This window comes from Natator depressus, chromosome 8, assembly GCF_965152275.1.
Source record: "Natator depressus isolate rNatDep1 chromosome 8, rNatDep2.hap1, whole genome shotgun sequence".
Lineage (NCBI taxonomy): Eukaryota > Metazoa > Chordata > Testudines > Cheloniidae > Natator > Natator depressus.
Window position 1 is genome coordinate 96,333,879 of NC_134241.1, and position 19,705 is coordinate 96,353,583.

General features: G+C 44.0%; 1 protein-coding gene across 3 annotated transcripts in view; it reads left to right on the top strand.

Moving 5' to 3' along the window:
- Nucleotides 1–19,705, top strand: part of RAB3B (RAB3B, member RAS oncogene family) — a 120,320-nt gene that overhangs the window by 90,542 nt on the left and 10,073 nt on the right. For all 3 annotated transcript variants that reach the window (XM_074961744.1, XM_074961742.1, XM_074961743.1), the window contains one exon: nt 18,859–18,983. In XM_074961744.1, coding sequence (XP_074817845.1) covers nt 18,859–18,983 — 125 coding nt within the window. The remainder of the gene's footprint in view (nt 1–18,858; nt 18,984–19,705) is intronic.

Below are 19,705 nucleotides of genomic sequence, written 5' to 3' on the forward strand. Positions count from 1 at the left end.
AGAGTATAACTTTCAATAGTTTCACAAGGGGCTCTCACAAAAAATATCTTTAGCTTTTAATAGGCCTTATGTACAAGGAATGCATGTGTTGCAGTGAGCAGAGTTAGAGATTGGACAATCTCTTCTTTTGTGTTCCTTTGAAAATGTTTTTTCACAACCAGGGAAGGTGACAACAACTTGTGGCAAACAAACTTATATTCAGGAGGAGGCAACAGCACAGAGGAGACAAATGTATATTACCTGCTCCTGTTGGAGCTATTTATTGCTCCTAAAAATATGCTGATCATACTGAGATGGCCCAGTGTTAGGGTTGCCAGGTGTCTGATTTTCAATTGGAAAGTGCAGTCAAAAGGGAACCTATACAATATCCGATCACCGCGGGGGATGGATGGGGAGCCGGGTCATCAACCCATGCCAGGTCCTGCCCTAGGGGAGCGGGGTGGGATGCCTTTGTGTGTGTGTGGGAGGGGTGCCCTGGGAAAGGCCTCAGTGTGTGGGAGGGAGTTGCAGAGCGAGCCCACCTCACACTCAACCCATAGCGGCAACTTCTGTGGCTCTTGTCCCATGGGGCTGTCTGGACTTGGCCCTCCAATCCAGGGGTTGCAACCTGGTCCCTAGTGCATGGGGCTGGGGGTCAGGCCAAACCTGAACAGTGCTGGGTGAGCACGTGCGTCGCGGTCAGGTGGCAACTCCCAGGGTGGGGAGCCAAACCCAGCCAGCTCTGTGAGACAGGAGCAGCTTCAGCTGGGACAGGGAGGTTTGTGGGTCAAAATGGGAGAGTCCCATGAGACCCGGAACTGTTGGGGTGGTGGTCTGCCAAGGGTCTGTCTAGTCCAATAACTTGACTGAAAGCAGCAAGTGCTAGATGCTTCAGAGGAAGGTTAAAAAACCTCTTGGTGGACAGCTGTGGAATAATCTGCTCAGTTTCTCCCTAACCCCTCTCAGATTGCTTGGTTTATGCCCTAAAGCATACAAGGTTATATCCCTTCTAAAAAATCCCAACACTATTTATACACTACAACATAGGGTTTGGTGAGGCTCAAGTGAATGGAGACTTGTGAACATTGGCATCAGGAGCCCAAACAGCTCCTTCATTTACAGCTCCTCAGTGACCAGTTCAAGGCCTTTTATTTGCAAAGTGGCTGAGAGCAAGCTTTGAAAACCCAAGGCACTGACCGACTAATTGTTCAGTGCTGCCACATCCTCAGCAAAGAGCCCAGGTAAGATGGTGCTCAGCTGTATGGAGAATTCTTTTTAAATTCTGACTTAAAACTGTATTTAGTGTACGGTGGAGAGGAATGGGGGAGTAATAAATTAGTGTTGATGGGGAATGGGAGGTTTAACTCTAAAACTAGTTTCTGGGCCACATCTTCAACAGGTATAAATTGGTGTAGCTTCATTGACTTCAGTAGAGCTACACCGATTTACATCTGGCTCTTTAATTATAAACTTTGGAAATAGTTCGGCTTTTGCAATGAAGAATATAAAGCCATTGGTCGATCACATTTTAAGCTCAAAAATAGTATCTGTCTTTGGGCTTGCAAGTTGAAACTGACATTGAGAAAATGCTGATTTTATTTCTGTCTTCTATATAAATGGCTGAAATATAATCTGGTACTAGAATGTATACCCAGCTTAATGTTAGAACAGCTTTCACTCAGAAAATATAGAGCTTGACAATAGGGCTAGGTCTTTTCCCTCTTCAGAGAGAGCAAGCCCAAAGAATCTCTAAAACAGCTTATTGTAATCACTCCTTTTTCTTCTCTTACTGCTTATGGGTCATATAGTTGAAAGGGTTTGTCAGTTTGCAAAGAGGCAGCCCAAAGATTTAAGGATTCTAGAATGATTTGCAGGGCTTTTAGTGACCTTGCTGGAGTCTGATCGAGACATGTATGTGACTTTTACAGTTTCCCTAAATGATCACCATTAAAGCACATCAAAACTTGTTCTGAAATTATCTGGCAGTGGAAATAGGATAGTTTTGGTGTTAGCTGTCAGAATCAAGTTCAATTCAGGTTTCTGTTGAATAACAGTTCTCTTTAATAATGAGTGTTTATGAGATCTCAAGGTCGTTATAGTTATGCAGAAAGCACATGTATTACTAGAAGCTATACATCACTTTCCCATCTGTATAACCGTATGTTGTCCAACCTTCAAACACTAAAGAATCATTTCCATCAAGGCACGTTAAACACAATTTTGATTAGAAACTACTGCTGATTTATGCCTAAATAATGAGGAACTCCTTACTTAATTACTTGTGTTAAACTCAGAAGCAGAGGTATGAATCATATCACTGGAAACGTGTGGAAACTTGAGCTAATAGAGAGTTCCTCCTGTTAATAGTTTCACTTTTGCATTCTCAAGTGACCACTCACAGCTCCAAAAGTCTAATGGGCATCTTGGGCAACTAATCCCAACTACCGATATTTAGAGAATTTCATTCTGGAGTTGTACGCCCACACTTCAGATCTCCTTAGGTCATCTATAGAATCATACCACTGCATATGTGATGGGGCCACTTGGGTTTTCCAGTTAAGGCATCAGAACATAAGAATAGCCATACTGGGTCAGACCAAAGTATTCTGTTTTCTGACAGTGGCCAATGCCAGGTGCCCCAGAGGGAATGAATAGAACAGCTAATCATTAAGTGATCCATCTCCGTCACCCATTCCCATCTTCTGGCAAACAGAGGCTAGGGACACCATCCCTGCCCATTCTGGCTAAAAGCCATTGATGGACCTATCCTCCATGAATTTATCTAGTTCTTTTTTGAACTCTTTTATAGTCTTGGCCTTCACAACATCCTTTGTCAAGGAGTTCCACAGGTTGACTGTGCGTTGTGTGAATATGACTTTTCTTGTGGAACAGCAAGAAGGGTGATATGGCACTCTGGTAAGAGAGAGAGACTGGTCATACCTTCCCTAGAGAGACATAACAAAGGGTAATGTGAGAATGAAGGACCTGGAACCATCCTGTTCTGGCAACAATTGCTTTCCTTGAGTTAGAAAACAGAACAAATGCACATAATAATGTGTCCTAGAAAGCCTCTACCTGCAGTTTATGATCTCATTTGATAGTTTCTCATATACGGTATGGGAGTGTGATGGGCTGGTCAGTACTGGTTGTACTGAGGGAACAGACTCTTCACCATCATTTCAGACCTGGTCTACACTGCAAAGTTAGGTTGATGCAAGGTAGCTTATGCTGACCTAGTTGAGCATGTGTCTTCACTTAAATTTGTCTTTCACTTATGTAAATGCCCTGTTACGCCAACATAGTAACACCACCTCCCCAAGCCGTGTAGAGTCATGGTCTATGAAGTGCAAGTGTAGACACTGTGTTACTTACGTCAACCCGAACTGTCCTCCAGAAGCTGTCCCACAATGCCCCACACTGACCATTCTGGTCACCATTGTGAACTCCACTGCCCAAAGGTCATGAAGACTGAAAGACCTCCCTCCCCTTTAAACCCCTGTGAATTTTTGAAATTCTTTTTCCTGATCACCCAGCTTGGCAAACATACCTGGCAGATCTCCATTGTTGAGTGCAACTGCCCAGCTGACCATGCTGGCTACATGCTCCAGACGTGCTCCTGCCTGGAGCAGATAGGAGATACTGCATCTCCTGGGCCTGCTGGGAGAAGAGGTTGTACAGGCACAGATCCGAACAGAGCTGTACAAATGTTGACATCTATGAGCAGATTGCTCAGGGGATGCAGGAGAAAGGGGTATGATAAGGACTATCAGCAGTGTCACATGAAAGCCAAGGAGCTGTGGCAGGCATACCAGAAGGCCAAGGAGGCCAACAATATATCTGGTGCGAAGCCACTGACCTGCTGCTTTTACAAAGACCTGCATCCCATCCTCAAGAGACCCCACCACCACACACATCTGCACCACGGATACCTCTGAGGAGCCCGAGTCACTGGCCTCTGCCATGAACCGTGAGGAGGAGGTGGTGGTGGACAAGAAAAGAGGGGTATGGGGGCTAGGCTTTTTTTTGCTGGAACTGAGTCAGCACCAGGGGTTGGGCTGCACCCTGTAAAAAGTTGTTAACAATCCTTACTCAAGCACTCGCTTTCCAGTGCCCTGGAGGAATTCTGGCTGAGTCAGCCAGGCTGCCTCTAGAATGTTCCTCTTTGGCATCTCCTAATGTGGGCTGGAAGCTAAAAGCTACAGTATAGTAGTTTGTCTTTAATACTTGGCTTTCCCCCAACTTGTTTGGTTTTAGCCACCATTTTATTCTTGATATGGCTGAACCCCCCCCCACCCCCCAATCAGGCAGTCACACGTTGTTTTTGCCTCCATGTGCACCTCAGGAACCACCTCCCAAACCATGACATCACTCAGTAGTCACATAAACCTCACCCACTCTCCTGAGCCACTCTCCAGCAACTAAAAATCATTTCTGTAATGCTAGCCCCTTGGCACACAAATCTAAAGGTTCTGCCAAAACCTAATTCTTCTGCATAACCATCATGCTCTTTCCACCAAGCCAGTGGCCTTCTCTCCATTAATCACAATTTGTGTGTAGCGACCTTTTCATATATTAGTGCAGATGTGAATTGCGGTATCTTTCATTAAACTAGAAATACCTTCTTGTGATACCTCTCTGTGCTACCAGTCTTAAAGTAAGGGTGACGTGCTTAATGCTACCCCATAGTGCATATGGACAGGTTTATTAATGGAGAAGATTTCACTCTTAATAGGATCAGAGGTCATGAGCAGAGCATGCGATATGATTTGGACTGTATCTGAATCAACTATATGGCTAAAGCATGAAGCAGTTATAAGGCTAGCAGAACAATTACCAGGCTTCTTAATCTGTGCCTTCCTCATAGTCGGCATCTTTAGTCACTGGTTTCCCAAATAATTTTCAGGGTTACTGTACTATTGTAGCCATGGGTACAGTAGGCTGGGGAGGCTAAGCCTTCCCTGGCGCAGCCGCTGCTGCCAGATGCCTGGGCCATGGTGGCCCCTTTGTGCTCCGCCTGTTCCCCTCCCTTCCACAAGGCACCCGCCGCTGTCTGATGTGTCCCTCTTCTCCTTCACTCCACCCCTTACATCCGGAGGGCCCCGCCACACACCGCATCCCTCCTCTCTTCCCCCCTCATCCCCCATGAGGCCCCCTCGCCCCCTGCATCCTCCGCTCCCCTCCCCTGCGAGAACCCCCCCAGCCCGCCGCTCGCCATGTCCCTCCTCATCTTCCCACTGGATGGAGGAGAGTAGGGATGCAGAGGGCTGTGGAGAAAGTGAGTGGCGGAGGTCTCGGGGGAGAGGTGGGGTGGAGGAAAGGAGGGACGCAGACAGCGCGAGTGGTGAGGGCCTCTTAGGGGGGTGGGGGAGAGGAGGGACATGGGGAGTGGTGGGCAGGGGTCCTCATTGGGGAGGGGGATGAGAGGAGGGATGCACCAAGCAGTAGCGGGGGGACTGAGTGGGGGAGGGTGGGGCCTGGGGTGGAGTGTGGGCGGGGCTGCAGGAAGAAGAGGTGGGACAGGGAGCTAGCCTACCCAAGGGGAAGCTTCACCACCACCCCCGCCCATAGTTGTAGCTAAGAACTGTGAAGCTTTCTTCTGACTCAGTTACAAATGTCCTCATCAGAGGCACACAAATTATTAAAATGCCAAGTATATCAGAGGACAGCTTCTTTCACTATTCTCCAAGTTAAATGTCATGTATTTTGAGTACTCTTGAAAGCAATTTACTTCAGAACTGCAAGTTGCACACTCTGAATAGATCCTATGCAATCTGTAATCAGAGGAAAGAATGCTTTTGGAGAAAGCATAGTTAGAATTGCTAATCTTAGGATATGTCTACACTACGAAATTAGGTCGAATTTATAGAAGTCGTTTTTTTAGAAATCGTTTTTATATAGTTGACTGTGTGTGTCCCCACACAAAATGCTCTAAGTGCATTAAGTGCATTAACTCGGCGGAGTGCTTCCACAGTACCAAGGCTAGCGTCGACTTCAGGAGCGTTGCACTGTGAGTAGCTATCCCACAGTTCCCGCAGTCTCTGCCGCCCATTGGAATTCTGGGTTGAGATCCCAGTGCCTGATGGGGCTAAAACAGCGGTCACACCTGGGCTGAGGTCTGCCCATCAGTGACAGTAAGTAGGTCACCAGGCAGGAGTTGGAGGAATTGCAAGAGTCAGGGTCAGAGTCAGGCCAGGACTGGAGTCTGGAGAGCAGAGGTAGTACCAGGCTAGAATCAGGAGGCAGGAATCAGGGTCGCAGTCAGGCTGGAGTTGGAGATCAGAGATCAAGTAAAGTCTGGCACTGCAGCCGGCCAAAGTCTGTGTGATTGAACAGACAACTTCCTCGGGCACCCCCTGAGGTTAAATATGGCACTTGGCCAATCAGAGAGCTGCAGGGTACTGCCACTCAGGACCTTTTGGGCAGTACTTCCTGCAGCTCATACTCTCCATAGTGCTCCCTGGCTGTGCCTTTCCATGGCCTTCTGGTTGCACTGTGTGAATATCAGCTGTCCAAGACTTTGCAGACCTGGCTTCTAGTTCCCAGCTCCTTATACTTTATAAGTGTGTACTCTATGCCATTATCCAAATCATTTATGAAGATATTGAATAGAACAGGACCCAGGACAGATCCCTGAAGAATCCACTTGATATGCCCTTCCAGCTTGATTGTGAACTATTGATAACTACTCTCTGAGCATGCTTTTTCAACCAGTTTTGGGCTCACCTTATAGTAGGTTCAGCTAGGCTATATTTCCTTAGTTGGTTTATAAGTAGGTCATGTGACACAGTATAAAAAGCGTTAGGCCTGGTCTACACTAGGAAATTAGGTCAGTATAACAACATCACTCAGGGGTGTGAAAAATCTGCACCCCTGAGCGACATAATTAAACTGACCTAACCCCCAGTGTAGACAAGTTACCAGCCTTTGGGGAGGTGGATTACCTACACCAACAGGAGAACTCCTCCTGTCAGCATAGGTATTGTCTTCATGAAGTGTTACAGCTGCACATCCGAAGCATTTTAAGTGTAGATGAACCTGTACAGAAGTAGAGATATATCACATCTACTGCTTTTCCCCGTCCACAAGGCTTGTTACCTTGTCAAAGAAGGATGTTGGGTTAGTTTGACATGATTCTGGTCTTGAAAAATCCATGTTGACTGTTACTTACCGCCTTATTATCTCTTAGGTGCTTACAAATTGATTGCTTGATTATTTGCTCCATTATCTTTCCAGTACTGAAGTTAAGCTGACTGGTCTATAATTCTCTGGGTTGTCCTCATTTCCCTTTTTATACGTAGGTCTATATTTGCTCTTCTTCAGGGTTCTGGGATCTCTTCCATCCTCCATGGCTCTCCAAGATAATTTCTAATGGCTCAGATATCTCTTCAGTCAATTCCTTAAGAGAGAGAGCTGTTTTTAGTTAAAGGGATTAGTTAAAAATTGTACAGTAGGTTTTTAAAAAAACTTGGGTGCTAAAGTTTGGCACCTAAACCCATATTTAGGCACCTAAGTCAAAGTGGCCTCATTTCTGGAGGCGCTGAGCACCAGTGGCTCCTATAGGGCCTCACTTCCCACTAGCTTGCATCTTGTGTAGCTATTTAAACCTGTGCAAAGTGAGTGTGCAGCAAAACCAGATCTGAATTCCCCATTCCCTCAGAGCCATGGAACCACCTTACACACATTTTGCATAGCTGGCCATGAATGTGCAAGGTGCCACGTCAGGGCCATTGACTTACACGTGAGCTACCGGAGGTCTACATCTCTGAAAATCAGTCCACTTGTATTTAAATGTCTAGCTTTAGGTACCTAAGTCTGAAATTTTCGCCATATATTTAAAAAAAATTATGTATCATACTTTACATTACTAAAGATTCAATAATTTTAAAAATCTCATTTATTTTTAATCATATAAGCTTTTTGTTTACTTTTTTATATTTCTGCCAGCTACGACAAAGCAGAATAGTCATTTTCATTCTTATTTACTATCATCCTTTCCAGGGTGCAATCCTGCTCTTACTGAAGTCAATGATAAAGTACCCTGTCAATTTCACTGCCAGGTCCTTATGCCCCAGAATATTTCTGCAGTGCTTTGCTTACAAATGTTGTAGGGAGAGTGTGTGTTTGTTTACAAAAAATCCAGGGGAATTTTTTTTCAATCCATGAAAATATTTTATGGAACCTAATGTCAATAGAAATATTATGTTTGCCAAATCTAAATTTGGGTCAGATTTATCCTGAGTGCTTCTTTACCTTTCAAAATGTTTTTTGTTCTATTTTTTTCTTTGCCTTCTTTCCTGAAACCTAATGTAATAAAGATAATGGGAGTCACTTTGCTGATTAATCTGACGCATGATTAAGCTTAGAAGATTAATGTCTTGTTGCTGTAACTCTTCTGGATGGAAATAGCTGTCAGATGGAAATATCAGTCATTTTTATAGGCAGGTACAATTTGAGCTAAGTGCCCTATTAACCCATAAGTGAAAACAAATAAAATGACTGCAAAGCCTCAAGCTTATATTACTGCACAGAATTTCAGTTTCTTGGGATACATTTTGCCCTGAGGGTTGCAGAGATGTAATTTAGAGCAAACTTGAACCCTGAGTATCTTTAGCAGAAATAGTCTAACCCATTTACTGCAAAGCAGGTGGGGCTGAGGATGACACGAGAGGGAAGAGGTCAGCTTTTATATTCCGGGACTTACATCTGGGTCTGTGTAATGGTTCTTGGGGTACCCAAGACTGTGAGTCACCTCCTTACCCCGTCTGCAGCATGAGGCTATCTTGCCTGTGGTAGCCCTCTAATATCACCAGCCTGCCAGCCACTAAGCACTCTCTTCTGGGCTATGCCAGCCCTTTCTTTACGTCACAGGTTAACAAGAGGTATGCCCGAGTCCCTTGACGCATTCCCCTGTGATATCCAGCCCCTGACACTGGCTACACACAAAAATCCCAGGTCCTCTGCTCCCAAAGGAGCAGTGTACCCCAGTTTTCCAGTTTTACCCAAATCACCACACCTGTATAAAGCACAGCACTTGTGAGCACTTATAATAAAAGAAGAGAGGGTTTATTTAAGAAAAAAATAGAGGCTCCACTAGAAACAAGAGGGAATGATGGAAACAAATGGTTACAATATAAAACAAAAGCATAAAAACATGAACTTGGCCGTACACTTATTATCTTTCCTTTCCAATAAAGTACCTTCTTCCTCCCTCCCCCCGGCCCCCAAAGTGCAGTCTATTGCAGAGCTGACTGGCTTCACAGGAATCAAGATCCAATCTTTCATGAAACACCCTTGTTCAAGCTGTCTCCTCAGTAAATGGGTGCACAGTGGCTATCTCCACCCTGTGATATATTGAACCAGTCTTTTGTGTTTATTCACAAACATGTTGTTCCTCAGTCTGTTATAACATTCCCTTTTTATCTCCAGTTGGTTTTGATCGTTTGCAGTTATCTTTGATGGTTTTCCATTGACTGTTTGGAGAGGGGGCAAGGGTAGACAATTGAGCTTTGCATTACATCACTGGCTAACCATGGATGGGGTGAATTCCCTCCTGCTTGAGTGGGTCATCACTGAGACAGATGATTTCCTGGTGATTAACTCTTACTCCAATACCATATAAGGTATATTTTTCAATATAGTTATTTTATTCCTTAAATACTACTCATCAACACATCTTACAGTGATTATGAATATTGATAAATTACAAGCTTTCAATAGAGACCTCACATGCTACCCTTCAAGGGTCAATACCATGAAAGCGGTGCATTAGATGCAGTGAGTTTGTCAGGTCTGAGACAAGAGTTGCTTGTAAAGAACAATGAATGCTTTGCCCATTGGCACCAATGGGCCTCTGTGTCACAGTATGGTAGGGAGATATCATTAGAATCTTTGGTGGATTAAATCCTTCTGGCAAGGGACAAAGGTCAGGTTTCTATGCTGATTTTATTAGATTTCTCAATAGTTTTTTTCCTGCAGTGGAATGTGAGGTGCTGTTTATGTGTCCAAGTGATCTAGCGGGATAGATGGTCTTCAGTAGCTCCATTCCTTCCTTTTTGAGAGAGTTCAGAGTCCAGTGACAAAGCTTCTGAAGACAGGCAAATCACTCGTATTTAGACAGGGAGCTGGAATTAGAAACCTTACCCTTCAGCTGCAAAAACACAGGCCTCTAACACCTGAGCTAAAGGAAAGTTCCTCTAATTTTTATTCTCTCTATAGGCTAGATACTAGAGAGGGACCTTGCACTCGCTGATAAACACAAAGTCAGTATCTTACAGTCCTGCATCGCTTTCTTTTCTATTCAGCCTTTGTGAGTGAGGTCCCAGGGGAGGCTGGGAGGTGTCATAGGTGGCAGTGCCCATCAACTAGGGTGACCAGATGTCCCAATTTTATAGGGACAGTCCCGATTTTTGGGTCTTTTTCTTATATAGGCTCCCATTATCCCCCACCCCCGTCCCGATTTGTCACACTTGCTGTCTGGTCACCCTACCATCAACATCCTCGTCACATTCTGACCTGCCTCTTCTTTCCAGTAGATCTGGATAGTGTAGGTTTCCTGCTTTCCCAGCAGCTGCCTGAGATGAGGACCTGGATAAGAATGATAGGGCAGAAACTCATGCAGGAGATGATGGAAATGATACTGGTTCAGACTGATGAGTCAAGAATCTATGACAGGTTTCAGAGTAGCAGCTGTGTTAGTCTGCATTTGCAAAAAGAAAAGGAGTACTTGTGGCACCTTAGAGACTAACCAATTTATTTGAGCATAAGCTTTCGTGAGCTACAGCTCACTTCATCGGATGCATTCAGTGGAAAATACAGTGAGGAGATTTATAGACACACAGAACATGAAAAAATGGGTGTTTATCATGCATACTGTAAGGAGAGTGATCACTTAAGATGAGCTATTACCAGATTTCTGACCTAAAAGTGGCTATTCTTCAACAAAAAAACTTCAAAAACAGACTCCAACGAGAGACTGCTGAATTGGAATTAATTTGCAAATTGGATACAATTAACTTAGGCTTGAATAGAAACTGGGAGTGGTTGAATCATTACACAAAGTAAAACTATTTCCCCTTGTTTATTCCCCCCTCCCCCACTGTTCCTCAGACGTTCTTGTTAACTGCTGGAAATGGCCCACCTTGATTATCACTACAAAAGGTTTTCTCCCCCCCCCTCTCCTGCTGGTAATAGCTCATCTTAAGTGATCACTCTCCGTACAGTGTGCATGATAAACACCCATTTTTTCATGTTCTGTGTGTATATAAATCTCCTCACTGTATTTTCCACTGAATGCATCCGATGAAGTGAGCTGTAGCTCACGAAAGCTCATGCTCAAATAAATTGTTTAGTCTCTAAGGTGCCACAAGTCCTCCTTTTCTTTTCAAGAATCTATGGAGTTCTTCTTCCAGGAGTGTCCCTGTGGGTGCTCCACTTGAAGTGAATCTGCGCCCCTGCACTTGTAATCAGAGACTTGTAGTATAGGTGCCTGGTTGGGCGCACATGCGCTGTCTTGCACCGCCTCAAGGGGTTACATAGCGCCGTGCAACCAACCCCCCCCTCACTTCCTTCTCTACCACTCTTGACTTGAGATGGAGCACACAGCAGTGCCTCTGTAGTTTAGCTTTATTTAATCTAATTTAGGGTTCCAATTGCTTAGTTAATAATTAGTTAAATAGTTACTTACCCTTCCCTGTTTATTTTAAAAAAACAAAGAAAAAGCCCTCTCTTACATGAGGAAATTAAATTTCAATTGTTAGATACCCCTTCGAGTAGCATAGTTACCCTCCCTCATGGGAGAAGACCCTTCTCTGAGGGGCATGTCTGGCTCTCCGGGTTTTAAGCACTGCCTTATGTGCAGATTGTCTATCCTGGTCGCTGATGGGCATTCGCAGGGTGCCTGCTGCCTTGGCAAGACACACATTCCACAGAAGTGCTCACACTGCCACAACTTGAAAGCCTACTGCAGGAAGGCAAGGGACCTGCAGTTAAAGCTCCTCATGATGGAGAAGTTTCTGTGCCTGGTGTCCGAGCCCAGATCACGGATCCTCCCTGGACACTGGTTTCCCATGGCAGCCTCCAACAGAGGTTCCCCTCCCCCCTCTTAGGTAAAAGAGCATTCTGCCAAGAAGGTGCAAAGAAGCAGGCTCCAACCTCATCTCCTCAGGAATCCTCCAAAAAGTGTTTTCTGACTCTGCAGACCCCATCAGTACAAACCGCATCAGGACCTTCCACCGCTGAGGTAACAGGACCATCCGGTACTGTGGGTACTGTGCGAGCAAAAGACCCTGCGTGGGCTTGCTCAGAAAAAGGCTTCAAAGGGAAACCTAAAACCTCTGCCACAGAGCCAATAAAGCATACGGTGCCGAGCAGCTCAGCACTGTTACAGGCTATAGCACCACCTTCTGCCTTTACAGCACATAGCACGCGATCCCACTGATTGGTACTGATGCTCTTGGTACTGCAGCAATTCCTCCGCCACAAGGATCTTCTGGGCACCTCAGTGCCAGAATCTCCTTTCCTCGGTACTGACCTCGGTCCCGCATGCTCAGTACCGAGCCAACTCGCCACACCGCCCAGAACAGCTCCTCCCTTGTCTAGTCACAAGGACGATTAGGATGAAGGGGAAATCTACTCCTATATATTTCAACCTCCTCCAAGACTGCCCTACCAATTAACAACACTCTCATGGCCCCAGCCAAAACCATCTGGCAGACCTTGGCAACAATCCCACCCATCCATAAAAGGATGGATAAAAAATATTACGTTCTTTCTAAAGGAATTAAATTTCTGTTTTCGCATCCCATACCAAACTCCCTTATAGTGGTGGCTGTGAATGACATCCTCATGCCAGAACCACCCTGTATGACTAGAAGAGATTAGATCTTTTTGGATGTAAGGCCTACTTGTCAGCAACCCTACAAATTAGGATCACCAACGTCAAGGCGTTGATGTCCAAATATAATTACACAAACTATTCAAAATTATCTGAATTAATGGGCGGCGGGTATCATAGGCTGGGGGAGGCTAAGCCTCCCCAAACAGCCCAGCGTGGCCCTGCCCATGCTCTGCCGCCAGGCCTCCTCTGGCTTCCCGCTCTTCCCCCCGCTTGGGGATAGGGTGGCCTGCGGATGGGACTTGGAACATGTGGGGCTGATGCTTGCACCACCCGGCACTCCAGAGCTGGGGGCACTGGGGTTGGGGAGGGGGAGGTCTGCAGCTGCGTTGGGGCAGCTCTGGGCTCTGGTGTGGGAGGGGCAGAGCCATGCCACCCATGTCTGAATTTACGTATTTTCTTCCTGAAGACAAAAAGTCTTATTTCAGAACAAGCATCTTAGCGGGCCACCCCCTCGCTCGAACAGCTTTGGAAGCCTCACTGTACTCAGAAGACATGGCATGTTCCACATGTTGACATCCCTGCAACCTCCTTCCAAACAACAATTTTGGGGGCTTGGTCGAGAGCCTGAGATACCTCTCACATCTTCAAGTGCTGGAAACATCCACTACCACCTATTTTTTCGGAGACCATCTAACCCTATTCCACCCAGCTTGGCAGACCTTCACATCAGATAAATGGGTATTAGAGATCATCGAGACTGATGAGTCCACCCAGTTTACCTCCATTCCCCCGACACATGTTCCCTCTCTGTCCCTTTTCTGGACCCTTTCTCACAAACATCTACTGTGACAGGAAGTAAACCATCTGATACACCTAGGGGCAGTAGAACCAGTACCAACGCAACACAGAGGGAAGGGTTTCTATTCACATTATTTTCTAACCCCCCAAAAAGTGGAGGATGGAGGCCCATTCTGAACTTGAGAAGACTTGACAAATTTGTGAAGACCCAGTGATTCAGGATGGTCACACTAGCAACCATAATTCCAGCACTGGGAAGAGGGGACTGGTTCTCGACCTTTGACTTCCAGGATGCATCTTTTCATGAAACAATACATCCCTCACACAGGAAGTTCCTGAGTTTGTTCTAGGAGCAGACCACTTCCAGTACAAAGTACTCTCTATTGGACTGTCCACTGTGCCCTGGGTATCCTCGAAAGTTCTCATGGTGGTGTCTGCCCACCCCCGCAGACAAGATAATATTCCCCTATTTGGATGATTGCTTATTCAAAGCATTGACGCGAGAAGAGGCACAAGAAGCTACTTAAAAGGCAATAGTTCTCTTCACATATCTAGGCCTATAAATAAACAGAAATCAACATTCACAACTGTCCAGAGACTGGAGTTCATCGGGACCTACCTTGACTCTCCAGAGGCTACAGCCTTGCTGCCATGACACCTATTTACAACTCCAGTAAATCTAATCACCACGACACTAGTCAGTCCCCAGAATTAACCATGTTATTTCTCTCTCGTTACCTAGTATTCCCATTGACCATGAGCCACTGGAACCTACTTGAGTGAACTCACGATATAATGAAACCCTGTTAAACTGTAATCAGCTAGTTGCAATATATGTTATATTAGCAACTCGGAAGAAAATTATTCCATAGGAAAAAATAACTTTACTGTAAGGCCTTGCCTATGCTAGGATTTTTTCCTTCAAGTTTCCCAACTCTGGCTACCATCACTTCAGCTCCAATAGTGATAGTAAAGATGGGAGGCCTAGTGTAGGCACAGTGCCAGTGACATACCAGTGTTTCAGCCACCCTGTTTTGTAGACCTGCTCTGTGCAGGGTTAGACCACACAACCACATGCAGCTCCGTCTAGACTAGTACTCCCAGCATTGCTACCTAGGGTGGACCTGCGCCAGTAGGATATTTTAGGAAAAAACTTCTAATATAGACACAGCCTAAGGCTTGGTCTACGCTAGAAAATTAGGTCGGCTTAACTGTCTTGCTCTGGAGTGTGAAAAATCCACCTCCCTGAGCAACATAGTTAAGCCAACCAAAGTCCCCGTGTAGACAGTGCTAAGTCAACTGAAGAATTCTTCCGTCGACCTAGCCACTGCCTCTCAGGGAGGTGGATTACCTTTGCCGCCAGGAGAACACCTCTCATCGGCTTAGGTAGCGTCTACACTTGAAATGCTACAGTGGCGCAGCACCAGCACCGCATCTGTCCTGCTGCAGTGTTTAAACTGCAGACAAGCCCTAAGAGGTTTTGCAAAACATGGTTAGTCAGCAGGTGGGCACAAGGCTTTAAACTCCCTTCCTCCCCTTCTTGTTAACTGTGTTTTCTATAACTGATGCGTTGAATGTCCCTGGGGCAAACTTGTACTACTACAAATAATAATGAAGTCCTACATTTATATACTGCCTTTCCTCCCAAAGGATCCAAAAGCCCCGTACAAACAAAACTCATATAGGGAATAAAAGACACTGGACTCACTTCACCCCACCATTCAAATGCAGCCATTTCTGGGGTGAAAAAAAGCAATCGACTAACATCACTCAGCAACTCTACACAACAATTTAGGTCAAGACGTGAAAAACTGACACAGCAAGGCATTGTTTTTGGTCAGCAGAATGCAATTACCCAAAGTGAAATCAAATCAAGATACTGTGACTAGCACTCATGCTTATAAGGAGTTAAAATAAATGATTTTCCTTTTCCTCGCTGCTTTGAGATCACAGCAAGGGATTAGCAGCAGTTGATCTACTCAACCAGTCAAACAATACGTGGGGTTGAAATAGGGCTGCTTGCTTCACAAACATATCTGCCCCTGCTTATCACTGTATGGGTCAGGTTTCCCTTTTGTGACATTTACAAGCCAGTGCCTGCAAAAGAGAAAAACTAGACAAAGATGTACACTGAAAAAAGAGGATTAGGTTCATTGTGCTTATGTCTTACAGATATCTTTTATCTAGCTCAAACATCTTCATTTGTCTGCACACAAATTAAAATGCCAGTCAGTTTGATTTTTTTCTGGATCCTGTTACTTGGAAGGAAAAACAAGAAATGCATGGGGGTGCAAAAATATAGGCAACTCCATAACATATCTCCTCCCAACTTCCATTTCTTTACTAGCAAATAAATACTGGAAGTTGACCGCGAATAAAATTCAACAGGTCCACTGCATTGTCAGGCTATGCACTGAGTACAAATGATGAAATCATTATTGCTACAGTATAAACATTTGTTTTATTAATAATACACTCTGAGGTTCTTGAATTAGAATAATATAGACATGCAAAGCACTTTATACTCCTAAGTAAACCAATGTAAGGGATATAAATAGGGATCCGTTAATCCAACACTGAAGTGCAGTTACCACTGGGATGGAATATGGCAGCTGTTTAAAAGCTCAGAGCAACATTACACAGTCGAGTCGCATCTTACGCAGGGGTTAGGTTCTAAAGTCAGCGCGTAAAGTGAAAATTGCATGTAGTCAAAATTACCCTTGAAAATCCCTTAAATTGCCCGTAAAGTACAGTAGACTGTACATGGTTCCGTATACTGTACAACCCTATACAGTAATATGTATAAATGTAGAATGTATTCAGTAATGTACAGTATCTAATAAAGAGTACAAATGCAAAATATAATTTTACAGTACTGTATTTTTAATTACAGCGGGGGAAATTACCGGGGGTCGTCAGGGCTTGATGTCAATCCAGGAGACGGAGGTGACGGAGAGCGAGTCATAGACCAAGTGGTTGGCTCTGGTTCAGTTCGAGAAGTTGATTGCGTAGGCTCATCTGCTGCTGGTTGTTTTTCCTTGAAAAACATGGTGATCGGCAGCTGTCGCTGTTGTCTCTTGAGCTGCTCAAACATTTCTTGATACGGTCTCAAATCGTCCGTAATACTACGTGTGATTTTGAGGCTTCGTTCCATAGAGAGATCGTATTCAGAAATTAAATCATTCAAGTGTTTCGCTGCTTGGAACACTTCAGCAAATTTATGAAGATTCCAACTTGCTGGCTCTTCCTGTTCATCATCATCATCATCATCTTCGTCTTCTGTAGACGATTTTATCAGTTCCTCTAACTCTTCGTTAGTCAGTGTTTCTCCATGGCTCTCAGTTAATTCTTCAATTTCTTCCTCAAGGATGTCGACGAAGCTATCACCACCCACTTTCCTGGTCACCTGAACAATGTGTTTCACTTCTTTGTCAATGGTCGGGAAACCCTTAAAATCATTCACACATTCTTTCCATCGGTTTTGCCAACAGGTATTGACTGTTTCAGGCTTGATTGCATCCATTGCCTGTTTAATATAAGTGATGCAATCAGCAATGTTGAAGGACTTCCAACACTCCATCACATTAAGATTGGGATCAGCATCCATAGTGCTACGTATCCGTGAGAATGTAAGCCTTGTGTACGTGGCCTTGAAACAGCGAATCACGACTTGGTCGAGAGGTTGGAGGATGGAGGTGGTATTGGTGAGCGGGGAAAGACAACTTCAACGTTATTATGCGCAAACTGGAGTGCCTCAGGGTGGCCAGGAGCACTGTCTACGATTAGCAATACTTTAAAGTCAAGTCCTTTCTCTTTGAGGTACTGCTTGACCTCCGGAACGAAACACTTGTGGAACCAATCCAGAAATAATGCTGCCGTCACCCAAGCCTTTTTATTTGATTGCCAGAACACGGGTAGGAGATTTTTGTTCTTGCCTTTTAGGGCACGGGGATTTGCAGCCCTGTAGAGCAAGCTCGGCTTTATTAAATGCCCAGCCGCATTGCCACAAAACAACACAGTCACACGGTCTTTAGCTGCTGGAGATTACATTGTACATCCTCTATCTTGGATACAGCAGTTTTCTGAGAATGCTCCTGAAAAGATTGTGGATCTTGTAATAGACTATTATAAGGGTTGAAAATATTGCCTATCTTCATACTATCAGCCAGATGCAAGAACAGGGCACTCAGGAAATTCCAGGAAGTCTCTCCCAAGGCACTGCATCGATAGCAGTATCCCCTTCTGCTAGATCGTCAGCCTGGCCGTCCTTTTAACGATTAATCATCCAATGAAAAATATGTTGCAGGTAGGAATTAGCTGTACAAATGCAGAATACACCAAGAAAAAAGTTAAAACGACCTGCAATATAATAAGAGAGTAAAAGATCATATTAGTAAAGAGCAAACATAAATCAGGGTGTTAATTTCACGTTGCAGGCTAGGAAATGTCAGCTTGAAAATACATCGTGCTATATAATTTTTGCATTTTGAAAAATCTGCCTCAACTCAAAGAAGGGCCTTTGTTTAGACTAATTTCCTCATCGACAAATCAAATGTGCTGTTTATTTATTTAAGGCAATTTGCACAATAAAATGAACCCCTGCTTCACAGATACTCATGGACAATGTAATTGACATTTCTGTGGGAGAGGAGAGCAGGCTGTTTACAATTAACTAAAATTATCAAGAGTGAATCAGCATTGGAGGTTCTTTGTGAATCAGAAGCTGAAGGAATCAAGCCTCATGTTGTTAAAGGGAGAGCAATGTAAGCAAACTAAATAGAAATAAAAACTTGGGTAGAATTCTGGCTCTCTTTTGGCAAATGGGTGAAAAATGTTGTTAATGTTGTTATGCTGGGGTTGGGAGAAACTTTGCTGAAGCTGTTGGGTGTACCAGATGCCCTTCATTCACAATAAATGTATGAAGTAATTATGCTCCTTTATGGAATAGACAGCTGAGACAATAAGAGCCACCACTCAAAACATTTAAAAATGTGAAACTTTATTGGTACATTAACTTTGTATACAAAGTATTGGGATAATAAAATAGAATCTACCATAATTCATATACTTTAAAATGTTGCATTGCTGCCTTATATATGTTTGGTAATTTACCTTTTAATCTACAGCTGATCTACAGTTGGAATTGGGTTTAATGTTTATAAGTATTTATTTTCATTATAAATTAACATATAACATTCTTTGGCACTACTGACAATACAGTATCGATTTTCTCTGTCCTGCTATAGGGCCACTCAGATCAAGACCTATTCCTGGGATAATGCTCAAGTCATTGTGGTTGGAAACAAGTGTGACATGGAGGATGAAAGAATCATTCCTCTGGAAAAGGGTAAACATCTGGCTGATCAGTTAGGTACGTGGTAAAGCTTCTCTTCTTTTCTCTTTATAATGTGTTCCTTTTTACTTGTATATTAAAAAAAAAATCTTCCAACAGTAATAATATCAGTGCTGCAAAGATGATAATGGTCTAGTGAAATATTATATACTACTCTGCTGAGTACTACAGTGCCATTTTCAGAATTTAAAGTTGCTTTTACACCAGGATTTTTTTTTTTTTTTGCAATTTATCAGAGATTATAAATTGTTCTTTAGAGTGGAGCAAAAAAATCGAGCAGTTACTGTGACTCAAGAACTCCTTAATGCCAGCTAGCAAGGGGGATACAGGAGTGTCTTGGTTCTGGTATGTACCTTAATGTTCACCAAAGAAGCTAATGTGAAGACTTAAATGAAAGCCAGGGTCACACTGGTCATTAATATCATAGTGAATTGTATGTACAGCTACTATGTAAGGAATTATGTGTTTATACTATATACTGAAAATACGTTTTAAAGTCTGTATCAAGGCAGGGTTGACAAAAAGGCTTTCTCTCAGACAAGAAATGTTTTTCATTTGTTGAGAGTTGTAAAGTAAGCATTGCAAGCTAACACAATGGATACCCATTTACGTACAAAGTCAACAGAGATATGTCAAGTCAACAAGGAAGAACACACAGGAAAACAAACAAGGTGGGAGGAGGGGAAACGGTTATACTGTCTCTGAGGTCAGACAATGAACTTGGGGATAGAAGTAGAAGG